At 36.8% G+C, this 14,283-nt stretch overlaps 1 protein-coding gene across 1 annotated transcript in view; it reads left to right on the top strand.

Moving 5' to 3' along the window:
• The window catches only part of LOC107733751 (transmembrane protein 150A-like), a 42,314-nt gene extending 29,621 nt beyond the window's left edge, over window positions 1-12,693 (top strand). The window contains exons 7-8 of the mRNA XM_016545518.1: window positions 10,642-10,819; window positions 12,371-12,693. Of these exons, the coding sequence (XP_016401004.1) occupies window positions 10,642-10,819; window positions 12,371-12,615 (423 nt within the window). The 3' untranslated portion in view covers window positions 12,616-12,693. The remainder of the gene's footprint in view (window positions 1-10,641; window positions 10,820-12,370) is intronic.
• The last annotated feature ends 1,590 nt before the right edge of the window (window positions 12,694-14,283 follow it).

Below are 14,283 nucleotides of genomic sequence, written 5' to 3' on the forward strand. Positions count from 1 at the left end.
ATAATTGGCTATTTTTCTGTCCTGTTTTGACCCCCCTCATCAGAATGCTCTGTTTGAATTGGCGTGGTGGATTGTAGATTTAGAAGTAAACGCCCACTGCTATGATTGGCTAACAGTTGTGTATGTTTGACAGCCTACATAAAAACGCATAAATACTCAGTACATATCAAACGATCTGTAATAACAGATAAAGCAATAGTGACCACGTAATAAAAACAGTTACTCACACTTGTGTGTTGTGACATTACTGTCTGATCCAATATAGTCGGCACAGCATAATCTTTTAGTTTCAAACTTTCTGAAAATCCTGCATTGAATTGTGCTTTGTTTGTAAACGAATCCACAGTAAAATAAAGTGAATAAAGGACCAAGTTCTTACTGACGCATCTGGCATTTCATTAAAAATAAAGTTAATTCACTCTTTCCTAATATTGCGATCAGAAGGAAGGCAATGCAAATACTGTTTCTAAAGCTTGGCTCTGCACAGTGTCTTATTGTCTTCAGAGCTATTTTTATAGTTTGATTTCTGCGTAAACCTGCATTTGCCCTTCTCATTATTTACCCACTATGTGCGTGAATCAGTGGGCGGGGCTAAACAGGCAGTGATGTAGAAGCAGGCGTTGATCTTCTTCTGCGGAGGCGGTGTTTAGCCACACTATTACATCATAAAATGGTACATTTCCACAACCTGTTGTGTTGGCAAACTGGCTTCAATATAACCTTTTTTTAGAGTAACGAGAAAGTTTTGAGTTCTGAAACTTACAGGATGTTTTTATAGTACAATGACCTCTTATATGTCAAAAGATTAAGGGCATTTTCATTTCTCAGTTCAGACCCCTTTAAAGACCCCATTAAATCTAAATGAGAATTTTGTGGCTTTTAGTTTTTCAGGTCAACTGTATACTTGTCACGTTTATGTTCTGTTATGGTTTAGATTTTCCTGTATTTCTGTTCTACATTCTTTGACCTAGTTTCCCTTAGTCCCCTTGATTAGTTCATTAGTTTCCACCTTTGTTCATTAATCATCTTATTAGTCCATCGTTTGGTTTAGTATTTATAGCCCTGCCTTTCCTCAGTTTCTTGTTCCTGTCTCCGTCTTTGAAAGTGATTGTTTTCTCCATTTCTCTCACATGGATTTATTAAAGACTCTGTTAGTTTGACTATCTGCCTCCTTCGAGCTCCTTTCCCCAGCAACCCGTGACAATACTGGTGTGCTCCTTTTTGTTGACTGGATTTAGCAGATACACATTAACGATCTCTTATGAAGAAGTCTCTTATGGTCAGCAAATCTATATTTATTTGGTCAAAAATGCAGTAAAAACAGTAATATTGTAAAATATTGCTACAGTACAATTTAAAATGACTGTTTTCTGTTTGCATACATTTTAAAATGAAACTTATTCCTCTGATGGCAAAGCTACATTTTCAAATCACTACTCTTTAGTGTCACATGATCCATCAGAAACCATACTTATATGCTGATTTGCTCAAGAAATATTTCTTATGATTATCAATGTTGAAATAGTTGTGTGGCTTAATATATTTGTGGAAACCGTGATACATTTTCAGAATACTTGAATTAATAGAATGTTTAAAAGAACAGCACTTATTTGAAATAGAGATCTTTTGTAACATTATATATGTCTTTACTGTCACTTTTGATTTATTTAATGTGTAAAAAATATATTACTGACCCCAGACTTGAACAGTACATGTTTAAAATTTATATTCTTCCTCTCCTGGGAAAAACAGAACAAAAATATTGATGACTCATCCTGTGCTCCACAGATGTTTGTTAGATCAGATGGTCTCTAGCAAATCATGGTTCATAGTTGTGATGTAACTTATGTATTTAATTTTTTTAAGGAACAAACCCAAAATGTCCTGCTTCTAGTTTCAGTAGGAAATATGTCAACATAGGAAAGAACGCTGATCTCGTAAAAGTAACATCATGAGGTCTTAAAAGTCTTGAAATGGTATTCTTCACTTCCTTAAAGGGATACTCCACCCCAAAATGAAAATTTTGTCATTAATCACTTACCCCCATGTCATTCCAAACCCGTAAAAGCTTAGTTCGTCTTCGGAACACAATTTAAAGGGGTCATATGATGCTTTTTTAAAGATCATTATTTTGTGTATTTGGTGTAACAGAATATGTTGACATGCTTTAATGTTCAAAAAACACATTATTTTTTTGAAATTACACTGTCAAGGTCCAGAAAAGTATGAAAGACATCGTCAGAATAGTCCATCTGCCATCAGTGGTTCAACCGTAACGTTATGAAGCGACGAGAATACTTTTTGTACTCAGAGAAAACAAAAATAACGACTTTATTCAACAATTCGTCTCCTCTGTGTCTCTCCGCATCACCGTATCGCCATTTTGGAGAATATCCACTGAACGCAAGCAGCGTAATTTACTGGGCAGTCAATGGGACAGTCACAAGCCTCCCGGTTTTCATCCAAAATATCTTAAATTGTGTTCCGAAGACGAACGAAGCTTTTACGGGTTTGGAACGACATGTGGGTAAGTGATTAATGACAAAATTTTCATTTTGGGGTGGAGTAACCCTTTAATGTGACATATTTACAAGTGAATGGAATATTTAACAAGACAAATGTGAAGTATGGGACTTGATTTTATCCATCCAGAATTGATTGAGAAGTTCAAATGGATCCAGAAGCTTGGAGGGAAGAAGTTGAAAGCCAAGATGGCACGGTGATTTTGCACAAAAAGGATCATTGTTTCAGAGATTATCCTATTTTTGCAAACATGTTTTCTTTAGAATACCGTGCACCAATGAATCATGTTCAATACATTAAAAAAGTAGTAAACTGACTTTAACTGCAGATGACTGAATTGTCTTGATTACAGTACAGTCTAGCCTTTCAGTAATTAGTTTTTAACTGTTTTGTTATGACAACTGAAAATTTAGACTTACTTATTCCATTCCCATCACCAACATTCAATCCCGAAATATTTTTTGGATAGAAAAATGGATTGCTCCATCCTTCCTATTTTCTATGAAACGGAGGGAAGTTTACTGGAAATGTGGGTGAATGCAGGGTGCGAACTACGGGGGAGCTAGGGGGGGCTCGGCTCCCCTTAATAAGACATGGGCTCCCCTGAAAACGGGATTTGTGAAATTTTGGGGGGTCTCAAAAAATATTGACAATGTGTTATTTTGACGTGCAATTTCAGTTTTGTGTAATGTGATCATCGTGGATTATTATGTCTAAAATTGCAAAAATATCATTCATTCATGCATGACTAAGCCTAATTCACTTCAATAAAGATAACTATACATGCTATTCTTGTCATGAGCATCAAGGTGTGGGGGCGCTGCGGTGCAAATTCCACTTATGTTTAGTGCATGTTAACTCAAAGATTCGTAGAAAAAATATAAAAAAAAACAAGTGGGCTCCCCCAAAGTCCACGGTATAGTTCGAACACTGGGTGAATGAGTCACGGCGTACAATGTGCTGTGTGTACGGAGTACAGAGCCATCATGATCTGACAGGCGGGAGAGGCGGGAACGAGCACGTGGCCCGAACGCCACATCTGCACCTCCTCAGCAGGCCTGCCTGCCCTTCTGGAGCATTCCACCGCTGCGGTGTAGGATGACAAGGGCGCAGGCAGACTCTCATTATTACCATCAGGAAAAAGGGAAGACACATTATATAACTCTGGCTGTGCTGTTTCAGTATCCGAAATTTGATAGAGCTTGATACTCCTGATGGTCTTGGAATTCAAGTTTTGGTTTCAGAATGCTGTGGTGCAGTTCCACAGAACTAGACTGGGAAGAACAAAGCTTTTTGGAGTGTGTCCTGTTTTGATAGGTACAGGTGTGTGGCCTCCCTGTTCCAGAGGACCTGTTTGAGCTTGCACTGCTGCCTAGCGTTTCCTAATAAGCTAAAGCCCTATTCAAATGAGTCACATAACCTTGGTGAAAATTACTGTGCAAATGATCTAGTTTTTTGGCAGGTTTCAGGGTTCTTATGAGAAATCAGGTCTGTGATTTGTGGTGTATTATTTTTCCAGATCGCTTCCCCTTATTTATTTTGACGTTTTATTGAATTATGATACTAAAACAAAATTTTGTTTGTTGCGCTGCCTGGTACACCTGCCAACTTTCTAAGTAAGATAATACTTTGTTACTACTGGCAGCCTATCAAATAGAAAAAAGTGAACTGAATCATTAAGGAGATTCAATTCCGGCAATTTTCTCAGAACAGCCACTGTGGTTGCGGCCTCAGGTATGATCCTCACCTTAAAGTCTGCATTAACAGCAAATTCATCCTATCTGTTTTAAAAATGCATCTTATTGTGAACAATTAATCCATGCATACGTTTAATTTATAACAAAAATTGAGATAACAAAATTTATAACAATTTTTAATAATGTCAAAGCTCGATCTTCCAGTGAAATAACAGACTTCTCTTTGGTGACATATGTCAGACTTCTCCAATCATTTAGTAAACACTGCCCTTTCTTACAAATGACTGCAAGCTCACATTCAGATCTGCCTCCATCCAATCAGTAATCAGTGTATTGAACCAAGTCCCTGTCCTAAATTTTTGCATTTTTCAATAATCCATTTTTTTCTGATGTAGGACACAACTTCACAACCCTGTAAAATCTGGCACGAGAAATGATAGTCAGAAAATCGAATCAGAATCAGAATGAGCTTTATTGCCAGGTATGTTTACACATACGAGGAATTTGTTTTGTGACAGAAACATCCACAGTGCAACAGAATGACAGTGACAGGACAAAACACAGATAATAAAAGAATAAAAATAAAACAAGTAAATAGGGATAACAGTATACAAATTGACAATTAGTATGTACAGGTATATTACAATAGACAATTTTGTATGTACATGTATATTATGTGCAAATTCGAAATGTAAACTAAGTATGTGTGTTAGATAAATAAATGTATAAGTATATAAATAGTGTTGTGTGTTCCACAATTATTGTCCAGTGTTCATAAGATGGATTGCCTAAGGGAAGAAACTGTTCTTGTGCCTGGCCGTTCTGGTGCTCAGTGCTCTAATAAAATAAAAATTAAAATGTTTATAGTTTAGAGGGCTGGGGCTATACATGGGATATATTTATAACATTAAGTCTCGTCTATTCAGACCACATGTCCACCTTTTTATAATCCCAGTCCCATTTTAATAATGCTTAAGTTACAGTTCCTGAGAACTGCTAGAGTTTCTGTGAGCATGTGTGCATGTGTTTTAAACATGAGTGTGAATGTTTATGTTTATGTGCGTGCTTGTGTGGTCCCCAATAAACATGTAAAGGGGTCATAGGATGCTACATGCACTTTTACAAGTTGTTTGAACTGAAATGTGTGTTGGCAGTGTGTGTACACAACCTCCCTATAATGATAAAAATCCACCCAGTAGTTTTAAAAAAAATCTGGTTAGTTTTAACCAAAGTATGTTATAGACTTTTAATTAAGACTCACAACGAATCATATCAACTTGTGGAAAATGGACATCCTATGACCCCTTTAACTACAGCCAAACGCGTGTTTCTTGGTCATAATTGGACTGGATGAATCATCCTGAATAAATGAAGCATGGGGCTCTTCCTGTGTTTGGCTGTTTAAGCGTGTGTAGTTGCACAGAGTTTCTCACTTGGTCTTGGTCCTGATGGTCTGACAGCTACTGGCTGCCAAAGCAATCTGTAGATTCCTTCTGCCAGCCTGTGAAGATCTTTTCTTCTGCATTCCCAGAGTAGAGGAAGAGGCCCCTGAAGGAAAAAAATACACATGGACATGATGAATAAAATACCTATTGCAAATCCCATTACTTATTATTAGGCCACTCAATTTAACACTGTTAATAATATTTGGGGAAATTATGTGATAAAAAGTGTATGCAATTAATCATGGCCACTGACTAATGTGAACTCTTTTTTTTTTTTTTGGTGCCGTCAAGAGCAATTCAAGCTTGAAATACTACTTTTATGCTTTTGCGAAGTCTACTATTACTGCTACTATATAGGCTTAGATCTCTGCCACAATTCTGCGCGGGAAAGATCATATTTTGAGCACACAAAAGTGCATTTTGCACGCACGCGATCTGAGTTTTGTGGAGAAAATGTTCTTTCGCAAAGAAAAAAGTATTTCAAGCACACGAAAATCAATTTTGGATTAAAAATAAGTTTTTGGATGTGTGCAGACCTTCTCTTTTGCGCGTGCAGCGTTTCACTAGCTTGCTCACCTGATGCCCGCCCTCAGTGCTCTCTAAATGCCAACATCTTGCTTGCTCAACACAACCAAGCGTTACAATATGCCATAATTCCAGCCAATCAGAGACGAGGCTGCTAAATTCTGATTGGCTGCCTTGACAACCATTCACAACATTTCTTGCATTACCACGACAGCAGAAGAGGAAAAATACAGTGCATGCATAATTATTATGCAAGTTGATATTCTGATTATATTTTTTTCCAACATTTTACCAATTCCAAACAACATCAATCTTAATAACTACCGTATTGACCCGAATATAAGACAATGTTTTTTACTTGGAAAAAACGCGGTCGTCTTATATTCAGGGTCTAGACTTTGACATGTCAATAATACACCCACAACACTAGGTGGCGCCCTATATTCGGGCCAATACGGTACTATTAATCTTGTATTTAATCACTTGTAATCTTTATATTATTGTTCATGAAGGCTGGAAGTGAAAAACGCCTTATATTCAGGTGTGCATAATTATTAAGCAGGTTATCTTCTACAGATAAAATCTCAAGATGGACTAAAAATGAACTCCCAAAACTTACTGCCAGATTCTGGAAGATAAATTCTTCAAACAGTGGTACAAGAGGATGTGGTGCTGGTCCTTCAAGAGTCACTATCAACTTATCTGTCTATAAAGCCTAATATATATATATATATATAAATCAGTCTTCAAGTATTTTACTACACTTCAGTATGTGATTCTTATTAAGTAGGGGTAATTTTTTAGGATTCTATACTTAACCTAAGTCTCTGAGAACCTGACACCTTGTACTTCTGGAGACTCCAGGTAGGTTGCAGTTCTGGAAAATGGTGGCGCTAGAAATGTTGTGAATGGTTGTCAAGGCAGCCAATCAGAATTTAGCAGCCTCGTCTCTGATTGGCTGGAATTATGGCATATTGTAACGCTGGGTTGTGTTGAGCAAGCGAGCTGTTGACATTTAGAGAGCACTGAGGGTTGGCATCAGGTGAGCAAGCTAGTGAAACGCTGTACGTGCAAAAGAGAAGGTTTGCACACATCCAAAAACTTATTTTTAATGCAAAACTGATTTTCGTGCGCTCTAAATACTTTCTTCTTTGCGAGACAAACATTTTCTCCACAAAACTCAGTTCGCGAGCGTGCAAAACGCACTTTTGCGTGCTCAAAATATGATCTTTCGCGCGCAGAATTGTGGCAGAGATGTAATCCCATACTACTACAGGCAACATGCCTTGCCAAACCACACTTACTGAAAGCAGACAGCACAGAATGAGTGGAGCTGTTCACACAGGACATGTTCATGTATTCAAAACAGCTGGATAGAGCCCAGCAGAACAAAAAGTTCAACTACTTTTAACTTCTCACAGCATCTTAAAGACAAGCTTGAGATGCTGAAAAACAGCAAGACCTGACTTGAATTTGATTAATTAGTCGGATATAATGTAATTCGATTAAGATTTGGATTTGACAGCCTTATTGTATGCTGTCAAACTCTTAAAGATGTTTTATTGTTCTTAAAACTGTCTGCACAAAAAGAGAGACAGAGAAACAGATCTACAAGTTTTTCTGTAAGGCAGGCATTCAACCACATGTTAAAGCAAGTCCACATGAGAGCTCCTCTCCTCTCTCTTGCTAATTTGGCAGCCCAGGGATTTAGAAAATAACTTGTTCTTATGTGTCTGTTACTGTGGTTAGTTTAGAGTCCAAGTGTTTGCCTGGATTTCTTACTTGGACATGTTATAAAGTGCTCTTTCTTAAAGGAATAGTTCACCCCAAAATGAAAATTTGTTGAAAATGTACTCATCCTCAGGCCATCTAAGATGTAGATGAGTTTGTTTCTTCATCTGAAAAGATTGAGAGAAATGTAGCATTGCATCACTTGCTCACCAGTGGATCCTCTGCAGTGAATGGGTGCCATCAGAATGAGAGTCCAAACTGCTGATAAAAACGTCACAATAATCCACAAGTGAGCCACACGACTTCAAACTGTTGCTCCTGGGTAATATACGAGTTCTCCATTCATAATATTGCTTTCTCTATTGAAAAAATGGTCTCATCTGAAACAGGAGAGAAGTATGCACAGATTAAGTACTGTTTACAAGCAAATATTGTCTAAAACAGTTGTAGACATATATGCTGGTGGATTTTGATGTGAGAGGACAACAAGGGATGGACTGGATGGGGGAAGCATTATTGTTTATGGATTTGCGTTTTAGCCAGAAGCGACAGTTTAAAGTTACAACACATTGATGGATGATGGATTTGTTTTTTTACAAACAAGCAGCGTTTCGCTTCACAAGATGTTACTTGATAGACTGGAGTCATGTGGATTACTTGTGATGTTTTTATCAGCTGTTTGGACTCTCATTCTGACGGCACCCATTTACTGCAGAGGATCCGCTGGTGAGCAAATTATGTAATGCTGAATTTCTCCAAATCTGTTCCAATAAAGAATCAAACTCATCTTGGATGGCGTGAGAGTTTTCAGCAAATTTTTATTTTTGGGTGAACTATTCCTTTAACTCTTCTCAATCAGTTCTGTTTAATTCCTTCAACTATTCCTTTAACTGTTCACTTGAAGGTGAAATGTGAGTGGCCAACTTTTTCTCTGGGCAGATTAATGCATCAAAGTGTATTTCCATGACAGGTCACATTATCACAGTCTCATCCCTTGTGCTTGTTTCCCACAAGACTAGAAAGCTTTCGAGAGCTTCAATCGTTGTCCTTAAACCTGAGATGCACATTACACACCTCGCACATTACAGAGCTGAGAGCATGTCCTTGTCATAATGACAGTGCAAGTAAGCAACGGGAACAGCAGCTCAATATTTAGACACTGAAGTGAAGGGGAAGTCTTAGCCTTAGGGGAACATACAGGATATCATTTGCTGAGATAATCAGTGGTTCGCTAACAAAGCCTGGAGTTGATTTATGGTTTCCAAAGTTCCTCCTGCAACACTTGATACTTGGCTTTTGTTTGTGTGTCAAAAAAAAGAAGTAAAAGAATAAATACAGATGAAGTTATTGAAAGGGATAGATTGAGGGACAGTGACATATATTGTATGCTGCTTAACTATGCAATAATAGATTGCTATGCAATAATGTTTTGAAAGAAATTAATACTTTGAACCAGCTAAGAGGCTTTAAATGGATCAGTAAAGACATTTTTCATTGTCAACATTGATAATAATAAGAAATGTTTCTTGAGCACCAAATCATCATATTAGCATGATTTCTGAAGGATCATGTGAAACTGAAGATTGGAGTAACGATGGTGAAATTTCAGCTTTGCATCATAGGAATAAATTACATTTTAAAATGTATTACAGCAGAAACGGCTATTTTAAATTGCGCTAATATTTCACTGTTTTTACTATAATTTTGATCAAATAAATGAAGCCTTGGTGAGCATAGGAGACTGCTTTTAAAAATGTTGTATATTCTTTATATTATAGTAAGTTTTAGCGCATGATATTGACTTTAAAGCATGATATGGATTTTTACTGACATTTTCCAGGTATTAGACCTTGTCTTGTGTGGTTTATAGTGTAGAGTTAATAAGGCTCATTGTAGTTGTGTGTTTCTGCTGCCCTCTGCTGCTGCTGGTGTTGTTGTATGTGATGTGTGACGTGGCATGGTGAACTCCTCTTTCTCTGCCTTCAGTGCTCAGACCATAAACACACCACACAGTCGTATGTTGGCAAGCACAGCAAAGCTTGCAGCAATATAAATGGAAATTCTGCATAAACAGCAATTTTCTTGTGTTTCCCAATAGGTTCCATGACAATTTTGGGACTGTTGTTGTATAACTGATAACTATAACTGAGCAGATCCACTTAGACTTATTGTACTGACAGTTTTAACCCAGCTTTCATTGTTTCAAGTACAAAAAAAAACAATTAAAAGCTGAAATATTTATGAACGTATGTGAATTTTATTTGCTTTTGTGAGCAAATAATATTTATAAAATCAAGTCATTTTGATTACAGATTAGGTCAATAAAATATTTTGACATACGTTTTCAATATGAGTTTAATGTGTTGCAATATGACTCATGTTTTGTATGGCTTTAATTAGTCCTTCCTGAACTGATGTAGTTTGTACTGAACCGTTAGGGCTCTCTAAATGTGATTTTTCCACAGCTGGGAAAAATGAAAAAAAAAAAAAAAGAAAGAAATCCAAGAGATGTGGCTATTTTTAGAAAGGAAAAAACACTCCAGAAAGTTTGTTTGTGGTTTTTCCACTTCGAATAAAGGGAAATTTTTCGTCATGGTAACCATGGATTCCCTCCACACCAGCTAAACTACACCCACAGTATGTGACATGTTGTTAATGGTATCTGTAGTTTTGATTGGTGAATCTGTACTCACTGTTTTCTGTCACTGTGTTCCTCACAGGTGGATAACGCCAAGGTTCTTCACTATGTTGGAGCAGGGGTAGCCTTCCCCACCAGTATGCTGTTTGTGTGTCTGCAGTCTGCACTGACCTACCGCCTGGCGAAGACTCAGGGAGAATATAATGTGGGTCATTTGCGCCTCTTTATGACCCTGCTGGCCTTTGTGGCCCTGGTGCTTAGTATCCTTTACACTATAGCTCATTCTCATGTCATTATATTGTATATTTGTATTAGGATTGTGAATCAGTTTAGATTAGGGCTGTCATAACATCAGATTTTCACTACATGATTAACGTAGCCACAATAATTAACAATAATGATATTAATGCAAGAGCTATAGAAGAAAAAACAATCAAATCCATCTCTATAATTTTTTTGTTTTGTTTTCTCTTTATTGGCCAATGATTTGTAGATGGAGAGAGAGAATTAACATGTTCACATTGTAAGGAATGAAAAAAGAATGTGTAATTAATCACTAATAACATATTGGCTGTTTATTAAGCACATATTCTGCATGACCATATTCTGCATCCCTAATCCTATCCAAAACCTAAACTTAACAACTACCTTACTAACTATTAATAAGCAGTGAATTAGTTAATTGAGGCAAAAGTCGTAGTTAATGGTTTGTTAATAGTGAGAATTGGACCTTACAATAAAGTGTGACCTTTTTTCTTCTTCAAATCAATATAACATTCTGTCCTGTTCTCCCACCATTTCTCAAACCACCAAAGCCAATAGTAAAACAAGTAATTACTTTTGTATGTGTTATTGTCATTTGTAAATACTTAAAAAAAAAAAAAAAGATAAGTGTAATAATAAATTGAATGTAAAGGTAAATTCAGTTTTAAAATATCGATAACACTTTATTTTAAGGACCAATTCTCCCTCTTAACTAGTTGCTGATTATCATTGTGTATTACTAGCTTATTGGCTGTTTATTAGTGCAGTTATTAGTTTATTAATTTAGTTTTATTAGTAGTATTAATAGTATTAGTATATAATAATATTGCATTAATAGTATTATTTATTGTTATTTATTAGTATTTATAAAGCACATATTAATGCATTATTCTATATCAACATCCTCTATTAACATTAACATTCTCTTTTAACATTTTAGATCCCTTAATCCTACCCCATACCTAAACTAACTCAGCAACTACCTTACTATTAATAAGCAGCAAATTAGGAGTTAATCGAGGCAAAAGTCGTAGTTAGTAATTAATAGTGTGAATTGGTCCCCAAACTAAAGTGTGACAAAAATATCAAGCACTGATTTTAGATTTTTATATGCATTATGTGCGTTAAATATGCATTCAAATGCACAGGAAATTCAAATTGCGACTTTATTGCAAATCTCAATCTGCAAAGTAAAATAATTAAATAATGTAACAATTTTGTCACACTTTACATAACATAAGCAAATTTGGTGAGTGGCCGGAACTTTTTATCGAAAACATTTTCTATGATGTCAAAAAAGCATTAACAGCGTTTAAAAAATGATTAATTCTGACAGCAGCTGTTATTTTTTCATTGGTCAGGTTTAGTGTTGCAATATTCTCAGATAACATATTTTCCCAGAATGTTTGAATATCCTGTTGTATTCAGCTTTTGCACTGCTTTTCTTTCTCAGTCAGTGAGTTCATGCATGTTCTTCCTGTAATGCAAACAGGCCTGAGCATGAGTATATAGTGTTCACTATGATTCCTTGACGAAACTTTCCTCAGGCGGGGTGTTTTTTGTCCAGGAGAGTTTTGTCCTGCAACATGCATCAGCCATTTTCGAGTGGGTCTTCTGCGTCATTATTATGCTGTTCTACGGCACATTCGCTTTTGAATTCGCCGGGATATCTAGTGACACAATGATGGTGCTGGCCCAAGGGCAATCTCTAAAGTCCGTAAGCCGAGACCACAAAATGGAGTCTCTTTCTGGGGCCAGTCAGCACCAGCCTGAGAGCCTATCCATACTGTAACCGCAGTGTCCTGTATCTCTCTCAACACTAGAAAAAACACTACAACCGCAGAGGGAAAGTAACAGAAACTGGACATGGCTCTCATACACCTTTGCCAAAGAATCCAGCTCAGATTTTGCACATTTTTGAGTGACTTCTTCACTCTCTGGGGACCTTTTGAATCGCACAGCTTCCATGCTGGGAAAAACAAAGATCATTGCCTGGATGTGTTGGAGTTTCCATTAGATCTCATTGGGATTTTTAAGTGTCTGCGTTACTTGGATAACAGAACTACAGAGTGCTAGTTGGCAAAACTACATGCGTCCATTGGTGAAACCAAAGGACCGCTACAACAATGGTGTAGTCAACTAAACCGAAGCCTTTTGCAACCATCAACACTCAAGCTTTTTAACATAGTGCCTCAAAACAAATGTTATTGTGCCAATTTCAGACAATGCAAGACAATGGATCCCAAAATGCTGATGTTTTCTGTGCCTTTAGTTTTTTTTCAAAGGCAGAGATGGCTAAATAACATTTTATTGTCACATATCTCTGCTGTCTGTTAACTGATCATGGTGGTTCATTTTGCCTTAATCATCCTATGCTGTCTGAAATGTATTTTTCAGATGATTGTCATTACCGATGTGCCTTATACCAAAAACCAAATACCGATATTTAACAGAAATGTATGTCCATAGTCTAACTGCCTTAATTGAATATATAAGGCATGTATTTTTTTTTATATGCAGCAAATATTATGCTGGTTGTAAACAACTAAGCTGAACGAGATCAGCAAAAACCTCTCGCGAAACAGGCGCATAAGCTTATCACATTAAGTCGCCAGTAATTGGTGCCATTCCAGATGTCATGTTAGAGTCTATGAGTATTGCTGTACATTGTGACCAAATGTAATTGAGAAGAGTTTGTCCTGAGGTCAGTGTGATCATAGGTTTCCCTCTTTCTGTCACTGTGGGAATTGTTGTGTGTGTGTGTGTTGGGGGTTTATGGGAGTTGGTTACAAGGTAGCGTCTTGAAATGAAAGACTGAGTTTTCTCAGAAGCTGCCCTTTAATGTAAAGGGTGACTAGTTGAGGTGTTCTTAGATTACAGTAGGTTTCTGTGAGCTGTTTTTTTGCAGACAAAATGACTTGCAGCAGGACTGCAAGTTCAGAATTGATTTTGTTTTGAAAAACAGATGCAATTTGGTTTACATTGGTCAAATGTTTTCATGTATGACAAAAAATCGTATTGTTCCTCAATTAATATCAAGGGAGTTTTGTCATTTCATTTGTCAGGATAAGAGCCATATTTATACTTGTCACCGATTGATCCTACCAGTGCCATCCTGAAAACATATTTCGTGTCATTTCAGTTTACTAATTCTCTTCGCTCAGGAATTTCAGATCTGTCTTTTGCTGTCACATATCTTCTCTCTGCATTCAAGACTGCGTCGATCCACCAGATATAAGTGAACGTTATACCATTTCCGTTACTTGGTTATAACAGTTCCTTCATAGAAAGCTTTATTTTGCTTCAATTGCATCTTGCAATACTGTGTTAACCCCGTAAAAAATTCACTATATACTCACTTTCATTTTGTTTCAAATCCAAATGCTGTTATGTTTCCTGTGGAAGTCAAAAGAAGAAATTTGAAGAATTGTTGTGCAGCTCTATTCCTCACTTGACAATT

The sequence above is a fragment of the Sinocyclocheilus rhinocerous genome, unplaced genomic scaffold (assembly GCF_001515625.1).
Source record: "Sinocyclocheilus rhinocerous isolate Xijiao unplaced genomic scaffold, SAMN03320098_v1.1 scaffold789, whole genome shotgun sequence".
Classification (NCBI taxonomy): domain Eukaryota; kingdom Metazoa; phylum Chordata; class Actinopteri; order Cypriniformes; family Cyprinidae; genus Sinocyclocheilus; species Sinocyclocheilus rhinocerous.